The sequence below is a fragment of the Lissotriton helveticus genome, chromosome 10 (assembly GCF_964261635.1).
Source record: "Lissotriton helveticus chromosome 10, aLisHel1.1, whole genome shotgun sequence".
Lineage (NCBI taxonomy): Eukaryota > Metazoa > Chordata > Amphibia > Caudata > Salamandridae > Lissotriton > Lissotriton helveticus.
Window position 1 is genome coordinate 1,107,470,838 of NC_136071.1, and position 20,543 is coordinate 1,107,491,380.

The 20,543-nt window shown below is 44.4% G+C and overlaps 1 protein-coding gene across 2 annotated transcripts in view; it reads right to left on the reverse strand.

Annotated features, from left to right (window-relative positions):
- DNAJC13 (DnaJ heat shock protein family (Hsp40) member C13) overlaps positions 1–20,543 on the reverse strand; it is a 1,517,524-nt gene that overhangs the window by 1,408,115 nt on the left and 88,866 nt on the right. For both annotated transcript variants that reach the window (XM_078663869.1, XM_078663868.1), the window contains exon 2: positions 16,864–16,944. In XM_078663869.1, coding sequence (XP_078519995.1) covers positions 16,864–16,931 — 68 coding nt within the window. In that variant the 5' untranslated portion in view covers positions 16,932–16,944. The remainder of the gene's footprint in view (positions 1–16,863; positions 16,945–20,543) is intronic.

Genomic DNA, 20,543 nt, shown 5'->3' on the forward strand with positions numbered 1-20,543 from the left:
ATCTCCTACATTCAGTCCGAAATATAAGAAATCCTGAAATTAAACAAAAATACAAATACAAAAAAGATGACTTGTAATAGTCTAGCAAATGTAATGTAAATAATGTGCCTTGATGGTTGTCATTTCCTAGTATAGATGATTACAAACAAATATACTCATTGTGATTTCTCGGCGTTATGATTTTTCTTTCAAAACTTTAAATGTGTCCTGGCTTGCTACAGGGTTGAAAAATTACTGTGCCCATTTTCATGTGGAAAAAATACTGGACTCAAATACTCTTTGGTCGCCGGTACCCACTTTCCTCAGGCCCTCACTATCTTCGGCCTAGGTCGGCATGGTATGTGCCATGCCGCACCCTCAGATCATCCAACGCTAACCTACTAAAACCCCCTGTTTTCAGGTGTGTCTCAAAAGGGGGGGAAATCAATCGCAGTGATATGGACCAAGGCCTGGAACCAACTGCCCAATCACCTACGTTTCATTCAATCAGAAACCCTTTTCAGGGAAGCTCTGAAATCCTCGCAATGCAATAGGTCTCGCATTTGCGAGAGTTTAACCTATTAGCATTGTAAATGACAATGCGTTTTATTTATGGTTTAAAAACCAACACATAAATAAAAGGCATTGCCATTTACAATGCCAATAGCTCAAACTCTAACAACTGCGAGACCTATTGCATTGCAAATGCTTGTTGTTGCTGTTTTACTGCCGAACACTTTCGTATGCAATACAACAAAAACCTACTACCATTCCTGTTGTCGTGTTATTGCACCTCTTTGCAACACTGTTCCACAATGTAATGGCCCACTTTACCCATGTATGAAGGGAATTCTGCTCAAGCACTAGTGATTTAAACTATTTCTAAGAGAACCCCATCCTTAGGGAATTTATAAGATTTGGTAGACTCTCTGGTGTCCATATTATTTGGAGTAAGTCGTGCTTATTTCCCCTGACAGCCAAGACTACTAAATTCCCCATGGACTATCCTATTACTTGGTGTGACGACGAGTTTAAGTATCTAGGGATTCACATATCAAAGGACAGGGACAAACTCATGCGAATCAATTATGGTATGACTATGGACCATATCTCTGATACAATCATGCGTTGGATTACACTCCCACTGTCTATAGCAGGCAGAGCTTCCCTAATAAAAATGGTGGTGCTGCCGCAACTGCTTTATTTGTTTCTGAACATCCCCTTTCATCCCGGAAGATTTTTCTTCCTGCAGCTCAAATCAGAATTGACCCGCTTGGTATTGGGAGGTAAGAACCCACGGCTTAAATGGGAGATTCTCACTAGGCCGTATGTGCAGGGAGGGTTCGGCATTCCGGACTTTGAACTGTATTACTATAGTGCTCAGGCACACTACGCTTTTTACTGGATCCATCAACCTCGGTACATGCCACAGGTAGCAGCAGAGCATTGGCTAGCGCAGCCTGTTCCCATTGAAGGTGCTTTGTATATGCCATCTCCGGGCAAGGATAAGACACCGACGACAGTGATGAGCACGGTCAATGCCTGGGCCCAATTAGGTAAACTTTTAGATACACACCTGCTATACTCGCCTCTCCTCCCCCTAACTTACCATCCAGACATGCCCTTGCTGCAGGAGATTATATACCATAAACTTGCAGAGCGTACGAATGTCAAAACATGGGGTGACCTCTACCACGAAGGGTCGTTTCGCACATTAGACGATCTATTTCTTGGCATACAGCGATCGCCACTCGACATTTTCCTATATATTCGCCATCGCCAGGGGCTTAGATCGGTTACGCCCGATTTCCCCAACGAACCCCAGGTATTTGCACCGCTACAGCGGATTCTCCACAATGCCACGCCCAAAAGGCTTGTGTCCACCATATATAAGACAGTTCACTCATTGAGGGACCCATGCGCTCCAGATGCCAGGGCAAGATGGGATCGGGAACTGGGTGTAGAATTGACGGATAGGCAATGGGATTTCTGCATGCAACAAACTGAACATATCTCATCCAGTAGTAGGCTTAGAATACTACACTATAAATTAATTCACAGGTTATACTACACTCCACCTCGTATGCACAGGTACAGATTGCGTGACTCTGATGAATGCGACAGGTGCCATGCTCCGGGAGCTGATTTCTTGCACGTAGCATGGGCCTGTGCAGGTATACATACATACTGGCAACAAGTGTTCACCGCCCTGTCCAAAATGGTTAATGTTGAGCTGGAACCCTCTCCGATCGTAGCACTCTCGGGCTATGTAGAACCAATACAAGCAATACACTGCAAATTTGTCGCGCTGGTGTTGCTCCTAGCTAAAAGGAGAGTGGCATGCAGATGGGGCAGGGGGAGAGCGCCCAAATTTAAGGAATGGATGAATGATCTCACTTATTGTCAAGAACAAATCACAACATATGCCGAGCTATTGCCAATGGCCTCCCGGCCAACTGACATATGGGCCCCATTGCAGTGTTACTTACTAGAGCACACTAATACTGAATCCCCATAAGGAGCACACTCCTCACATTCAGGCTGCTGGTTTGCTGTTTTATGCCTCTTTATTTGTGGAGATGGAGAGCGGCGAATCTGTTAGAGAGGCCGCTTGGACCGATCATGGTGCATTCCTTGATAGGTTGTGAAGAACGGTACGTCTAGAATATACGACATAATGCCTACGAGAGATGTACAATTGTTGTTATGTACTGTACCGAGCATACTGCACGTTGGATACATACCCGGGCGGGAAATGTATTGTTGCTCCACATGGCCAAAATCTGTAACTCTATCACCACTTTCCTGGGCAAGCACGGATGTGCGAGGTGGGTCACCCTGGGGGAGCTATCTGTAGGATATTACGTTATTTATGTATCTTCATGCCTTATGACACATGCTGTAAAATGTATTGAGAGCCATTTTGTGTGTTTTTCTACCTTGCTGTGAGTATGTACACAAATGCACCTTCTAAGTTTGTATCTATGACAAAACCTGCAAAATAAAGTAGGAAAAAAAGAACTACTTTCCTAGAGGCTACGCAGTTCCGTTTTCTGTTGTAGGTTCACAACTTATGCAGAATGGCATGTATGCATTAATAGTAGCAAACCATACATAAAACAAATGCAGGTGTGCCCCGATTCAAGGGAAAACTCTCCCATAGGCGACTAAAAATACCTTTATCATTCAGTCTGCAAAAGTAAACCTTGGTTTCTACTAACTCAGCTGCTCTCCCCTCCTCCACTCATGATTCTGTATCCGCTGTATGATTACTTCATCACTGTCAGAAACATAGTACAACAGAAGCTTTCTGCCAGTTGATCCAATTAGTTCCCCATTAGTCGAGCGCTGCACAGAGCAGGAAGTAAAGCCAATTAAGATGATGTTAGGAGAAGCAATTCCGAACGATCTGTCACAAGTTGGTCTGTGCTGAAACGCCTTGTTGTGACTCACTGCTAAAATACAATTTCCCGTAAATACACACGTCGTGGTAGGTGATTCCTGCGCCTTTAGACAGTGCTCATCTGCAGTAATAAAACAAGAACTCAGCCAAGTTAGCAACGAGGGAACTGGATATTTGAAATGGAAATTTCTGCATGCTGTACAATAGTTAAGTGTGGCGTGCCATCGTAATTAGGAAGGTAGCAAGTAGACACCATGACTCTCAGCCTTTTATTGGCTGACAAAATATGTAGTAAAGTTGGAATTAGTGGCTAATGTTATTTACAATGCAGAAGCATGTGCTATGCTTTGGTTTTGTTCTGTTATATTTGTTTGTGTAATGCATGAATACCACTAATGTAGCTTCCCGAAAAACTGCAAAACAATGGGCCTGGCAGGTACTTATTTAGTTGTAACCATCTCCAACAGGGGCCTATCAAACACAGTCAACCCTTCCAAGAAGCGCCTCCAAGAGCTGGAAATCCATCCACACCGATATTTGGACGAACCACCACATGGAAGCATCAGCAAGAAATGGCAAGCCATTAGGCCTCACCTTTTGGAGCTACCATGCTTTATGCTCATGCTGTACCGCCATTTTGTTTGCTTTTTATTTGCCGTTCCAAAATGATGGACGGCACGTGGAGTGGAAAGGGGGGGCGGGGGGGAAGCAATTTAAAAGCACACAATAGCAGGTTTCCAGGCAGCTAACTCACCTGCCGGACCGTCTCGTAAATTGTAAATTAAAACAATTTATAGTTTTACAGACCGCAATGTGTAAGGTGGGGTGCAACGGAGGAGAAGTCAAAGGGGGACAACAGCAGGAAGACGGCGGAGAGCAACAGAAGAGCCTGAGGCAAGTGGGAATTTTAAAAAAAGTTCCAAAAAATAAATAAATAAATAAAACAGTGATGTGAGGAATGGATGAGCTTAAGGGTGGGAGAGGAGGATGCGGTTACGGAGAAAAACTGTTGGGGCAAAAACGGCGTGCATGGAGACGAGGTATTTGAGTGGTAAAGCAGCACACGCGGGAAAGTGCAATAAAAAGTAGCCACTTTTATTGAGTGTTTAAAGAAAAAAAATAGTTCACTGAATATGAGCAGTGGAAGGATAGAAGTAATTCAATCAAAAGAATGGTAAGGAAGCTATGCTCCAGGGGAGGTATAGACAAGAGGCATAAAAGCCACTTAAGAAACAAGCATATCAGTGACAAGAAGGCTAACCAATCGTAAGTAACATGCTGGCTCTAAGCCCACTGTATGTTCGTGGTATGATCTACAAGATGTCTTTTAACAACAGGGAGCTAAAAGCTGCATGTAGGCTAAAGCTAAAAAAGAACTACACCACCTACTACTTCGCTATAATTTCCACAGGTAACTTTTACACTTTATCTTAATGATCTTACTTGAATTCTTTTTGGAATCACAATGGCAATGTGTTCTTGGGAGACCAGCCAAACAGTAAACCTAAATTTAGCAGTAAGGCAATATTCAGATTTCTGTCCTCCCAGTTCAACTTACCTGAAACAGATGTTAGCTAGAATAACTAAGAGACTCCCTCCCACCTCAAGGGAATATTTTGTAATATCTTACTTAGGTAACTCCTGTGCCCCAAATTTCAGAAGTGAGGTGTGTAAACTAAAAAGTATTGATCTGATAAAAGGGAGGGGAAGAGTGGGAGGATCTAATTTTAAGGGGCGGGGGAAACCAAGAACTTTCACGAAAAACATAGAAGATGGCCCCAATATTCTGTTAAAGGTGAGAGATAAATGACAAATAGAAGACTTAGGCGTATCAAGAGAGAGCGAGAGAGAGGACTAGATAGCTAGTCCGTATCCCCAGGGATTTATATGTTATCAACAAGGACTAGCTAAGTGTGACCATTTATAGGACTCTGAACTGTATTATCAGCAGGCACCTATTGGGTGTTTTCATGAAGCCCTCACCCACCAACCTAGTTGGTGACATGCTTCATCATCGGGCCCACCCAGTGACACCTAGTGTGTCCCGGGTGTGCTTTGACGCCTGATAACAGCGGAGCAGGTATTTTACTGAGAGTGTGGTGGATTGTGTAGTGAAGTTAAAACAGCTTAACGGTGGTCGATGAAGCATGCCACCAACTAGGTTGGTGGGTGAGGGCTTCATGAAAACACCCAATAGGTGCCTGCTGATAATACAGTTCAGAGACCTATAAATGGTCACACTTAGCTAGTCCTTGTTGATAACAAATGGAAGACTTAGGCAGGAGAGAGATCAGGCAATAGTTGAAAGAGAAAAGGGAGCAGGTGGGAATGAAGGGGACAAACATGGTCAGTTCTTGAAAAGAGGGATATAAACCAGAGGAGAAGCTTAACTACTCCAAGGTGAGACAACTTCCCAAGCTGTTCATGCATAGACTGGTGCTCAGTTCAGTCAGTCAGAATATCTTTATTCGACTTATTACAAGTCATACAAAGAAACAAAACAGTAAAAACCCTGAGAAGGGATGTATACATAAATGACCCTTCAATAACCTAAAAACATAAAACTAAATACATATTATATTATAAATACTATATACAAGAATAAATAGAAAATGCATTATACAATCCATCCGAATAAAGAAAGACACAACAGCTTTAAAAAAGTTTAAGGCGACACCTGACCCCCCCTATTTGCCCTTGCAGCTGCCACTAAAAAGTTGGCAATACAAAAAGTTGTGCGAGGATTTGTCAGGAGTTGTAAATAAAGCAACGCCGGGCGCACCTGAGTAAAGCCTGCTTCTTTCAGGATAGGGAGCAAATATTTTCTTCTCTGCTCGTGGTATAGGCTACAAAACATAATAAAATGCATTGTGTCCTGAACAGAAAAATGGTCACAGCTCCATGGGGGGGCTAAGTCTGGCTTCTGCCAAGATGTAAAAGAACCTAAGTAAAAATGTAACAGGTTAAACCTAAATTTAGTTAGTAAAAACCTGTGGTAAGGGACCGTAACAAAAATGAGATAAGATGCAAGGGAAGGTTCGCTCACCAAGAGATTGTGAGCCCTAACTGCTGGCTTCTGCATTTCAGCTTCCTCACGACGCATTTCCTTCATAACCCTAAATGACTGTTTTATAAGGTCTATGTCCAGAGCTCTAATTTTATCTGGGCTTCGAAAGAGTTCTGGGCGGCCCAAATCCGTAAATGATTTAATTAAATAGGCCAACCATGGGATGCTACTGTGTTTATCAAGTAATAAGACATCCTTCAATATTATGTGGTTCAAAGGAAGATCTTCGTTCAGCCACATTTTCAGCCACAGAGTTAGGGGTGCTAAACTCAAAGAGTCTGACAGGTAGGGTAAACCCACCTCTTTATGTATGGAAAAGGTCGGAGTTGACTGGGGGATAGAGAGAAGCGACCTTATAAATCTATTTTCTGCCCTTTGGATGGGATCAAGATTCACGTACCCCCACAAAGGGGATCCATATAGGGCAATAGCAACAGGCTTGCACTTATAGATCTTTAAAAGGGCTTCCATGGGCCTGGCTCCCAGCTTACCAGCAAAGCCCAAGAGCGCTGAGGAAGATCTTATAACCGCCAGCCTCTTTGCTCTAATCTGTGGCCCCCACGTTCCGTTCTGGTCAAACAAGACACCCAGGTATGGAAATGTTGATACCTTGGCAACCAAGGCCCCTCTGCAAAAGAATGATTTATGTTTCTTTTTGAAACGTTCACGGCCCATGACCATAGTATGTGATTTAGAGACATTAACCTTAAGGTCTAGGTTATCCATGAAGGAGCCGAAAGCGTCCAAAAGGCGCTGCAGACCTACACCAGTGCGAGCAATCAACACGGCGTCATCCGCGTACAGGAGTGCCGGGATGTGGACATCTCCTGCACGTGGTACGTCCGCGTCCTGGTCTCGCAGATATTCCCCCAGGCCATTGATGTAGATGGTAAAAAGCGTGGGCGCTAAGATGCAGCCTTGCCGAACCCCTTTTAAAGATTTAAAAAGCGGGGTACATCTGCCGTTGTTTTACACTCGGACAGCTGCAAAAAGCTCCTGATGCATGGTGGCCATGAATGTTACCAAAGCTTCATCAATACCCATCTACAAAAGAATTGTCCAAAGTTTTGCCCTATTAACAAGGTCGAAGGCCGAGGATAGGTCCATAAATGCCAAAAACACTGACCCCTCCTTGGCCACCGTATACTTTGAGATGAGTAAATGCAGATTAATACATTGTTCGATGGTCCCTTTTCTCTCCCTAAAACCATATTGTAGGTCAGACAACCCGCCACAGCCCTCAACATTCTCCCTCAGTCTAGATAAAAGGACTCTGCCCAGAATTTTTATCGTTGAGTCCAAGAGGGATATGGGCCTATAGAATGCGGGGTCGTCCCGCTGGCCTTTATTTGTAAAAATGGGGACGATGGTAGATCTAGCCCACGAGGCGGGAGCAGGGTTACAATTAACTGCATTAAAGACATTTGACATAACCTCAGCCCACAGTTTAGGAGAGTACATAAAAAAGTCAGCAGGGACTCCATCGGGGCCGGGTGCCTTATGTTTGGTGGTAGCCAAGATAGCTTTCTCCACTTCTTGGGGATTAAAGATGATGGGATGAAGGTCCACATTTATTAATGGAACATCTTTACAGCCGACTTCATCACCCCCATAAACATTTTTAAAGAAACACAACCATTTTTCGTCTGTGATCACGCAGTCCATAGGTGCATTGCTGTCATCAGAGAATATGGGCTGTTTGATAATCTCCCAAAATCTCCTACTGTCCTTCAGCACTGCTGCCGAGAGAAGATTATCCCATGTTTCGCTTTTAATGGTGTCTTTGCGTTTCTTGACGGCTGACTTATAGTTTTTCCTTAGTCTCAAGATTACATCTTTATCCCTTGGAGTGTTTTTTAAAGCTGCCAACAGTTCTCTATGGGCTTTTGAGCATGCAGAATCAAACCATCGCTTATGTCCTTGTGCGCCCTGGATTGGTTTTGCTAAAAGATCCTTGGATACCTGATTACAGATTGCCTCATAGGCCACTACTATGTGGATACCTTGCGTGCCCGGATTTTTACAGATCTCCACATTGTCTTTGATTTTAGGAAAACATTTTCCATAAAAAATTTCCGGAATCACTTTAGCCCACTTCACTCGTCTATCTTGATCAGTGGTCCTCAGGGGATGTGCCGGTTTTAGTTTCATTGGTGGCGGCCCCATCTGGGCACCCCAGGCCACTTCGAGTAAAACTGGGTTATGGTCGCTATAGTGCGTAGCAACTGTGCGATAAGCCATGGTCCGATTTAAGATCCCTGGTGAGACAAAAATGTAATCGATCACCGTGCTGTTTTGGGCGCCGGTAAAGGTTGGCAGTCTCAGGCCGCTGTCCGGTTCATACAAGTCGTAATTAGCCAACAGATCTTCGAGCTCCTGGCCCTCTGCAGAATGTTCAAAATGAGGGCCCTGTAAGGCTGCCTCATCAAACTCATTAGTACTTCTTCCCTTACATGATAGGTTACATAAATGAATGTTAAAATCGCCTAATAAAATAAACTCAAAAGCTACCTCGATATTCTGTACTGCTGTATTTAAAATATTATCCAAACTGGAGATATTACGACCGCTATATTCAGAATTCCCTGAATTGTAGAAATTTACATATAAAATCCTACATGTTTTGTTAATCACCCTTTCAATCAATAGGATATTGTCAGAGTCAGTATTAATCTGTCTAAAGCTGCCCATTAAATCTAATGCGAACAAAATCACCAAGCCACCTTTAGCTCTACCCGCCCTGCTAGCCACTGCTGGTTTAGTAAAACAGGTGAACCCATCCCACCAAAGATTGCTGGATGTGTCCCATGTTTCTTGCAAGGCGACTATATGGTGCTTAGTGACAAAGCTCGACCAGGAATTATCCTGGCGTTTTGCAGCTAAGCCTGCTACGTTCCAACTAACAATCCTGCAGGAATCAGTGGGTAACCTTAGTTCATTTGCAACCTCTAAATCACCCTCAGCTACTAGTTGCAATAATGGACCCTGGCTGTCGTCAACTAGACACGGGCTCTGTATGCCCTCTCCCCCCGTACTCGAGTTTACCGCAGCCACAGTACAAGATGCAAGCTGTTGCTGTACAGGGTTCATTAACACTTGACCCTCTGATGCTACATTGGGGACACAATTATTCGGGTACTCAAAAGTATTAAAAACTCCACATTTTACTATTGGGTTGTTCAATACCTCCCTATCCGTGTCAAATACTGGTACGAGTCAATCGCAAGTGTTCAGGTCAGATAGAGCGCCAAACCTATTTCCTGTGGCAAAGCCCCACTCAAAAGGAGTAGCCACCTGACCCTGTCCATATAAAGCTGGGTTCCACATAGGTTGTGGGGTATTTGGGCGTGTAAGAAAATGGTCATTTCTCAACCAGTGAGAGGGCCTAAATCCCTGCACGCTATGTTCCTGGCCCATAAGGCCAGAACCCCAGCGATCAAACCTTGGATCTTGTGCAAGGGCTTGCCTGTTAGTTATCTCTTTTTGGTAGTTTAATCTTCCTGGCTCGCGATATACTGGACGCTTAAACCAGTCATTAAAATGTTGAGATGTGGTACCCCCACCCCAGCTACTGGGGTTAACGTGTCTTTTATGACTAGGAATAATGTGTATAGTGGCAAGCTGAGTCTCATCATAAAAGAACTTTAGAGTAAGAGGAACTATAGAGCCGCTACGACGTTGGGGTGGGAAAACATTATTCAAAATTTCTGGGAGGACCTCGGCATTGGCAAAGTTTAAAATGACACAGTCCCCCTTGAACTTTTTAGGCTTACTGCCAATCCAGGAGACCCTCCTAGTCATAACGATATCCCCTACCAGTTTGTCAAGCCCTTGTTGTGCCATATACATATTGTTAGAGAGCCAATGTAATGCTTTATCTTTTAGATCTTGATTTGACTCTTTTTTCCCTTGTGATAGAACCGGGACATTCGCCAGCACCAACACTACTGGCGAAGCTTCAACTACAAATTGGGCTGAAACATCCTCTTGTTGTTTAACCGCTGTAGAACCAGTGGTACTGTTTCGGCCCTCTCCATTGTCTACAACAATATCCTGACCAGGAATAGGTACAGAGGGCAGCGCTGGCAGAAGCAGCGGGCCCTGTTGCATGGGTTGTAAATTACTTTCGGTTGGGGTAACCTCCACAACTGTGGGTGTTAGATTTGTAACGAGAGAGGATAGATTCTCTACCTCGTCCACTAATTTAATATGTACCCCACCCAGTTTTTTAACCTCAGATGTTAATTTATCTAATTTCCCGATGAGGGGCTTAATTATTGTCCTGATCTTGATGTCTATCATCTCTTGAATCCTATTGAAAAGATCCTCATCGATGGTGAGTTTGAACTCTATATCAATGTCTGGCTCTACATATCTCCCCCCCAACCTAGTGGGTGGTGTGGCGGGCTTTTTCCTTCCTAATTGTTTCCCCCCCCTCTTAGCTGGGAGTCTTCTGCAGGCTCTAACAGCCCGTGTTGAAGGCTGCAGGGGTTGTGGGTCTTCCTCCGAGACAACTGGCTGTTGGTTCACATCAATGAAAACACTATCTGATAGATCTATTAAATCAGTTCTATCTATTGGCAAGTCAACGTCAGCAGCTACCTCAATGCTGTTATTTTGAGGATCTTGTTCTGCAGAAACTGACGGCGGTTTATCAATGAGTGAATCCGATGTTGCTGTACTTAAGATGCTTGTGGAGGGGCTATCTGTATGCAAAATAGGTGATTGGCTTAGCCCGAGAGATTGCCTTCTCTTATTGTTAATATTACTGACTACTTGTACCAAATAAGAGTCAATAGTGTTCACTGCCTCAACCGGGGCGGGAATCAACTTTTTCCCCATGATTGAAAAGATAAATTGTGATGATCTTCAAGGCGCAAATCTAGTGAATGCTGACAATATTGACAACGATTTGCCGTGCAGGTCGTTCAAACTTCCAGTAATGGAATAAAAAGCCTCTTAATCAAATATGAACGAATATGAACAAAACTGGAGACAGTACCTTATCGAATATGTGGGGGTATCAGGGGGGTGGCCTAGCCTGGCCTCCTCGTGCCGCTGAGGGCCGTAGAGGGCCCGCCCTTTGCCCGGGCTTAGCCCCGGGCGTCCCGCTCGCGTCCCGCGACGCGGGGGTCTCGGGGCTTTATCAGCGCCTCCTGGCGCGTTCACCCCGCCTTTGGCGTCAGTTCCTCTGCGCCGCCGCGTGGCCCGCCGGGATTAGTAGTCCCCGGAGCGGCGGCGCGGTAGTTGGACCCTTCGTGACTCCTGGCGGCGGCGGCAAGACCCTGGTTCCGCTTAGCAAGACTCTCGGCGGTGGCGGCAATAGGTAAGTCTTTTCCCCCGCTCTGCCGGGGTCTCGGGGCTTTATCAGCGCCTCCTGGCGCGTTCACCCCGCCTTTGGCGTCAGTTCCTCTGCGCCGCCGCGTGGCCCGCCGGGATTAGTAGTCCCCGGAGCGGCGGCGCGGTAGTTGGACCCTTCGTGACTCCTGGCGGCGGCGGCAAGACCCTGGTTCCGCTTAGCAAGACTCTCGGCGGTGGCGGCAATAGGTAAGTCTGTTCCCCCGCTCTGCCGGGGTCTCGGGGCTTTATCAGCGCCTCCTGGCGCGTTCACCCCGCCTTTGGCGTCAGTTCCTCTGCGCCGCCGCGTGGCCCGCCGGGATTAGTAGTCCCCGGAGCGGCGGCGCGGTAGTTGGACCCTTCGTGACTCCTGGCGGCGGCACAAGACCCTGGTTCCGCTTAGCAAGACTCTCGGCGGTGGCGGCAATAGGTAAGTCTGTTCCCCCGCTCTGCCGGGGTCTCGGGGCTTTATCAGCGCCTCCTGGCACGTTCACACCGCCTTTGGCGTCAGTTCCTCTGCGCCGCCGCGTGGCCCACCGGGATTAGTAGTCCCCGGAGCGGCGGCGCGGTAGTTGGACCCTTCGTGACTCCTGGCGGCGGCGGCAAGACCCTGGTTCCGCTTAGCAAGACTCTCGGCGGTGGCGGCAATAGGTAAGTCTGTTCCCCCGCTCTGCCGGGGTCTCGGGGCTTTATCAGCGCCTCCTGGCGCGTTCACCCCGCCTTTGGCGTCAGTTCCTCTGCGCCGCCGCGTGGCCCGCCGGGATTAGTAGTCCCCGGAGCGGCGGCGCGGTAGTTGGACCCTTCGTGACTCCTGGCGGCGGCGGCAAGACCCTGGTTCCGCTTAGCAAGACTCTCGGCGGTGGCGGCAATAGGTAAGTCTGTTCCGTTACCACCAGCGTGGATTGCAGTCAGTTAAAGTCTTCTGCGACTACAGTTCCTTTGCCAGTTGCGGCTCCTCCGCTAAGGCTTTAAGAGCAGAGAAGAGGAAAAAGAAAATGATAATAACAGAACATTATTATCATTTTATTTTTCTGTTCCTAGGCTAGGGGCAGGCCAGAGCAGGACCGGTTGAAGGAGTGGTAAACACACTAAGTGTGCATGACGACTGCCTGGTCGGCTGTCTCAGACCTGCTAAACAGTCATGCGCACTTTGCATATTCCGCACCAGGGTGTATCCACAGCGCTCAGATCAAACGTTGTGATTGGCTTAGGGGAACCAATCACAAGGCTGCATTGCAGCATTGTGATTGGCTTAGGAGAGCCTGGGAGCCCCGGTGCTTCCTGTGACAGAGGAGGGGCGGCGGAGAGGCAGTGGCTGGCGACGCGACCAGTAGGTCAGTTTTCCTTTTTTTTTCCTCTCTTTTTTTTTCTACCCCACCTCCTCCTGCCCACGTACCCTACCAACCACCACTGCCCCTAGCTCTCCACATCTCATTTGATTTTTGTTCTCCACTACCTTGGACTCTCTCAGGAATTACATTGAGTGCTCTTGGTGATCTCAGTTGGAGGGGATCTTTCCCTTAGTTTCTCACTGCTAGAACCTGGAGCCTCATTGTGAGATCCATCAATCTCACAGGAAGCGTGTCTTTCTGGTTGAAATTCACTGTTCACCTCTTCATCTGAGAGCACAAGTATGGATGCCATTGTGCCCGGGCCTGGTGCAGATTGGGATGTGCCCCCTTGATTTGAGCCATAAGCCACTTTGATATCTGGAAGGAGTCCTCAATATGTTCACATTTTGACAACAGTCCAGCAGTGTTCAGATCGAACCTCCATAGCATTCCAAATCTGGTGTCCCTCCAGGATATATCGATGTGCATCCTGCGATCTTATTAATGCACCCATATTCCGAAGGTTACTGCCGAAGATGCTACCAGCTGGGGAGTTCTCTCCACCCGCTTCAGTAAAGGGTCACATCAGTAAAGGCTCACCCTAGTTGATCCTTCAATACACTGGGCGTCACCAGTTTCTCGGTCCTGTCCCCTGAAATCAACAAATGCCGTTCAGATTGTCTCTGCGGATGGTCCGGGCTCCTGCCTAGGCCAACGCTGCAGGTGCGATTCAACCACCCTATGATCAGCACCACAGTGCTGCAGCCATCCGGTCATAAGACTTCAAACTGCAGGGCGTGCAAGCAAGGGGAAGGGGCCAAGTTCAAGCTCATATTTCTGGCCTCAAAATGGTACAAAATGAAAAGAATAGATTGGCAATTTGCCTCAACAGTGTATACCGTTTACATTACGAGATTCATGGGAAGCCCTTTGTCGTTTGAAGAGACCTGCTGAGCACCTCCCTGACTACACCGTGACTGCAGACTGGCCAGGCCCTTATCAATTTAAATTGATTGCACTCCCTGAATCAATGATAAGGTAATTTCTCTGTCATCTCGTTAGAACTGGGTAAGTTGTATATATGATCTCACTCCACAGCCTGCACCTGTTCTTGATATCCCATCCTTGCATAGCATTTATGTTGTTCTACATACCACTGCAAAACCTTTGTTGCTTTTGCCCATTTCACATTTAATATTATTTTCCTTTTGTGGATTTAAGGTATATCATTTATTGTTGGTACTGTTCTGTGGATTCTTACACATATTGTCAAGTACTTACACCCATTGCGTAATGTTATCATGGCACATAACAGCTAATAAATTAATAAACAAGGTCTTAGAAGCTAAGGTAGCTAAGGTAGCCACGAATGGCCTGAAAAGCGTGTAGAGAGCACCAAAGCAAAAGCACAGTTCAACTTAAACGGTGCCGGGTCTCAGAGCACCAGAGTATTTTAGGCCCCGACCAATATGTGTAAATAAACAAGTTAAAATCCCTCTAAACCTCAATTATTCATCAAAAATATGTTCTCATAAAGTACACAGATCATGGTACATTAGTCATGCTTGATCAGTGTACCTTTGAGAAAATACTTCTGATGTCTAATCGATGGACCAAAGTGTTAACGGGTTCGTTTACATAAAGCGTAGGCGTCTGAACAGAAAATGAAGTATCACCTCCTTTGTTGCAAGAATGTTGAATGTAAAGCAGTCTACTGAAGAGCAATCCCTAAGTAAGGACCTATACAAAGAGCTTTAAACAGCACCGACCTGGAGAGGGAGTCAAGGCAGAGCCAACAGAGTGTTTTCAATTGCAGGTATCCAATCAAACGGGCTGCTGTATGCGAACGGCACTATAAATGGCACAGCAGGTAGCAGAAGATGGTATTAGACTATTGCTATAACGTTACCCAGATGAAACAATGGCATCGTTGGGAGTCTGGATTAATTGGAAGTAAGTACTGCAATACACTTCACAAACGTAAATAAAAAGAATCTAACAAATTAGGTAATCAAACTTTTTTAGGACACTTGGTGAACACCAAGCAATAAGGCCTATCATGGGATATTTTACATCCATTTAAATTAAATAAAAAAAAGTATTGAATTTATTTTCCCAGTCGGCAATAACAACAGCATCTATGAAATTTTGCATAGCGTCAATGGCATAATGTAAAATTAGAAATATGGTTACATTTTCCCCCCATAACATGCACTTGCACCTAACATACGGATATTGGTAGTCAGGTACATCTTAACATATTTTACATCTGTAGCAGGGTATAGTTTACCTTTCTTTATTTAGAATGTCACTGAGGTATCAATGTATATATGTATACATCTAATTAATAATGCAGTTGTTCATTTAAGGTACAGGATATGTTCAAGTCTGGCTCATTGAAGAAGAACCGAATCCTAAGATATTAGATCATTGTGTTGGCAGTCTTTTCTTACAGCTTGATATTTTTGAAAAAAGCATTAAAAAAATTCTGACCAAATTTGATTAGTCCGCAACTGCTATATTTTGGTACAACAGCATACCCTAAACAGAACTCATGACACCCACTAAACATAGGGAGGACAAGTTAGTGGACAACCATTAGGACTCTTGGTTAACTTCCAGCCAATTCACACTTTCACAAACCTGCTGCAATCAGATAACCCGGTTTGCATGTAAACACTTGTCACAACTCAAACACTACACAAAGCAATGGAATCTCTGAAACTTGGGCCTGAAGACAGTGAACTCAATTAGTGATTATAGGCAATGAGCACAATATAAAAAGGTACAACTTCTCATTAGATGCTTTGTTTTCATAGTAATATTTAACCAATGTATTTATAACTTTATCATTCCATAACCAAGTTTTGCCTATCAGGCTTTCAATTGGGTCTAGTCCAATATTTCTCACTCTCCGGGTAGAATAACCTCAAATTTGTTGGGTACCATGTACCTTTAATTCACATAATGAACCATAGTAGAAATATGTACATTATTTCTGTTAGAGGGTCCAACACCAACTATAACTTTGCATGAACAAATACTATATGACCAATGCATGCTGCATTGATAACTCCTCTCTTTTGCTCCAAATCTAGATCTTCCAAAGTACACAACAGAACAGAAAAGCATAGTTGTGGGTTACCACAAATGACAGCTGGCAGGCTGTATCCTATCACAAGTTACTCCTTATAACAAACAATTTAAAAGGTGTGTGCAGCACCAAGTATCTTATCAATGGTCATTGTATATATCCTGAGCAGGCTCGCTCATCCCTTTCCTTCATCACAGTATGTTACCATTTCAGCTAATCCTGTCCTAAAACCCAGATGAGCGTTCCAGTCATGAGATACAGAGATGGCCATCTGGCCAGAAAGGAGAGCTGCACGATTTCACATCAGCCATCATCAACTGCAATTCACCCAAAAGTTCCAGCGATTTCTATTTTGTACCCATAAGGAAAATGAAGAACGTGACATGGATATTTAACTAACCAAAAGATAAGACGCTTCTGTAACATGAATTGCTTTATTTTAGAATGACTGGGTCCCAAATCCATGCAACGGCAATCCTTCTACTACATCATAGTTGAAACTATTAATGAAAGAACTATTATAAACTCAGTATTGCAGATAAAGACGACTACACACTGCACACAATTTTATAAAAATACAAAAGCTGTACACGTTTCATTTTGCTTAATGTCGAAAAATGCAAAAACAACTTTTTCCAAAAGAATGACTTACCGCCCCCTCCATGAATGTTTTGTGGTGTAAAAGCAGGCCAGATCCTTATTTTCCCGAATAATATTCATTTTGTGCAGGAACCTAAAAGACAAAACACAGTTTACATTTAGGTAGAAGGTTTGTTAAGTAAATTGGCAAAACAAAAACATCAGCCAGTGTCATACACACAAAGCTGTCTTTTGACTCCACTCCTCTATTTTCGTTTACGTCGTAATCTATACTGAATACATGGGACACAAATATTCCATGACCACTTGGCTCCAACTGGAAGCCAATGAAATGTACACCTCCTACCGGATCTGCTACTTGCAGCAGTAAAAATAATTGGTTGCTATCTAAAATGAAATGGTTTTAAGGTTGCTAAACGTATCTTGAAAACTCTTCTCTGTAATCACTAGAAATCATTATATGACCAAAATGGTCTTGGACTTCCCACCTTCCCGTAACAATTATTTGGTTTTAGTCTATTCAAAAGAAGAAAATTAATAACATTGCTTTTTTCAACTAAGCGATAACAAGGGACACAAGGGCCGTTCCTCAAATAATGTTTCTGCTATAAAAGAAACCTACACCTCAACATAGTTGGACTGTACATATGCCGGAGTTGCTCAGGATTCACCAAAGAACACATGCCTTACAGGGTCTACAATTTGATCCCGAAGATGTTGAAAAGATGTATTGAAACAAAGCTGCTGTCTTCCAAAAACGTCACTTTCTGATATGAAGTACACAATACTGCATATTGTGAGCACGAATGACAATCTACTTCAAGGATAACGATTTGAACTAAGGCAAAGTAATAGATCAATAATGCCAGAGGCACACTATTAGATCTCGCGAACAGAGGCTGAAGCAAAATACTCTAAAAAAAATTCATTAGGCCCATGTAAGCCCTCAAACCCTTGCCTTTACAACATCCTGAGTTCTGAACTCCAGTGCACAACTCATATTTTGACTTCGGCCAAGAAGAGTACTTCATACTGATAAAGCAGGTTAGGAATCCACTGATATCAGGCTGCACACGACCTTCTCGAGCTCCAAGCAAGTTCAAAAATGCTTACCAGACAATCTAGCACGCAAATGTTGAGTCTTCTGTTGACTTGGATTTAGAGAAAACCACAACACACTTTATTGGTCCAACAAAAGCTTTTTCAAATAAGTGTTAAAAGCTCCACTTTAAAAAATATTTTGAGACAGAAAAATACCCACTGTAGAAAGGAGGATTCTGAGTTTGTGGAATGCTCTGGAGGGAACCAAGAAAATAGCCAACATCTGTAAACATTTCATAATTTTGGGAGAAAAAAAGTGATGTGCTAGAAAGAATATTTTTATTCTCTAAAAATGGCATCAACAAGGGCTCACTAGCTTACCAGATTTCAGCAACAAAGTTGTTAAAAAAAAATTCAACCACAGTTTTTGCAAGCGGTAACACATTTTTCCAGTCTTTTTGTTTCTACCTACTTCCAGTTTGGGAAAGAAGCAGGAGTGAAACCCATAGGTGCATACCCGCTTTGCTGCGGCCGGAAATCCCCACCTGTGCGGGAGAATTCGACACGTAACAACGGGGGCCGTCCGACGCATGGAAGCGGATACAGAAAGCTATACATTTCTGAAAAGTAGACTAAATTTCGAATTCAGTAAGGAGTTATTCATGTTGCTCACTCGGTTTTTCAAAAATAAATAATCGTTGAGCCAGAAAAATGAAAATAATTAGGAAAATATGGAAACCGCTGGCAATGTTTTCAACTGTAATGTTTTGTCCCGATGGCCGATTTACACAAGTAATATACTGATCAGTCCATCATACCCCTTTTGGTTTTAGGAATATGTAGAATTTGTTGGCGGTCCAAAAACTCCAGTACCAACTGAGCTGCAGCTTATAATGGTGTTTCATTGTGTACCGAACAAGCATCCATTCATAAGGTAAAATATAATGAATGAAAAGTGGGTGTAAAGAAAACGTAGGCATTTTCGAAACGCGTCCTAGATACTAAGTTTGGTTAATTATACAGCATCTGGTGCTACCTATACTATCAAATAATTCGGAGGGCATTTTCCCAAATGTGTTATTTGCACACTGGATTACATGTGGAAGCAACAAAATGGAGAAAATGTCAATTGATAATAACAAAGGTTTCACTATTCTGCATTCCTACACTTCTCCGGAATAAAAGTACCCCACTGGGGGTGACAGGAATGACCCCAAAACGCAATGTGGAGACCAGGGTGAGTAGAGCGGGTGGTGTGACTAACATATATTACATTACATTTTCTCACACAGAATGCCCTGCAAACCTCAAACTGTGCTGAAATCACACATTTTTCTAACATTTCTGTTACGGAAAGTTCTTGAACCCACATAATCCCTACCACTCAGTGTTCTCACACTTCTTCTGACATAAAAATGATTGCATTTATAAAGAAATAATCCTTGACGTCTAGTGGGCTCCCCTCATCCCCCCCCCTACCCCCCGACTGATAGATTCAGGGTAGCCTGCACCCCCCTCCTCCATCCACTGAGACATGCATTAAGACTGTTTGGGCTGTTAAGAGGGGGGCACATCTCAAATCTGGGGAGGGTCATCCCAACCTGCCTTTTACACACAAAAAAACCAAATTAATTCATGGTGTCTAGTGGGCCGTCTATGGTGTTTAGTGGGCTTTATGCACCTTGCCCGTGCCAGATTTGGGTAAATCCTCCCCCAATCTGCCGTCCTTGTGAGTGGGAGCTTGGTTCGATGACTGGACAGTTCGCCAGTAATTCCATCTGCATAAAAAAAATATATATATATATCAATAAGATCTGTTGGGCTAGTGAGCTTTCTTAAGCAGGGATGATTGGGTGAGGGCGGGGGGGGGAGGGGCTTAAAGCCTCAATGAGTGCAGTAGTAGAATGAAAATGTTATTTGGGGGCCCCCACAAATGTTATCTCTGGTTCTAGTGGGTTGATCTTGGGAATCGGCCCTATGGGCTGAGATATGCCCACCCCCAAGCACCGATCAAAGTAAAACCAGTCAGCGGCTAATTAAGCTGACTGGTTTAGCTTTCAATGAATGTAATTTCAGCAGCCTGCGTGTCACAATGTTGGAAAAAATGTATCATTTTGATAAAAAAAGAAATTCTTTCTGGTGTTTACACCAAAGGGATTTTCTTTAGCACTGTGGTGGATGCACCGATCATGTCCAACGAACTGTCAAGGTACGGAGGTGGATCGGACAGTTCATCTACACAGTTATATGGTTGATATTGTAAACAAATCAGACACAAGGAGATGATGGACAGAGTGCTGACATTTTTCCGACACTCACCCCAGTCACAGATCTGGGTTAAATCCATCATCGTTCTTTAGCTCACTTCGGCACCCCAGTTCAGACACAGCTATATGCAAATCAGTCTTGACCCTGTGCCCCGTGGGAACAGTCCAGCCCGAACTGCCAAGCCATGCCTTCCCTGGACCGGAAACAAGCTTCCTAGGACCGGTTTCTGGCATTTCAGCCATCTTCAGCCAGGCTTGCTTGAATCCAGTGGCAAAGTGAGCAAGGGACTCACGTCTGAGCATACCCTGCCAACTTATGGCGGACAAAGCGGTACAAAAGGGGGTGGTGATGGACGGAGCATCTGAACCAATCAAACACTCACACCCAGTCAACAGATCTGGGTTTAATCCATCACCGTTCTTT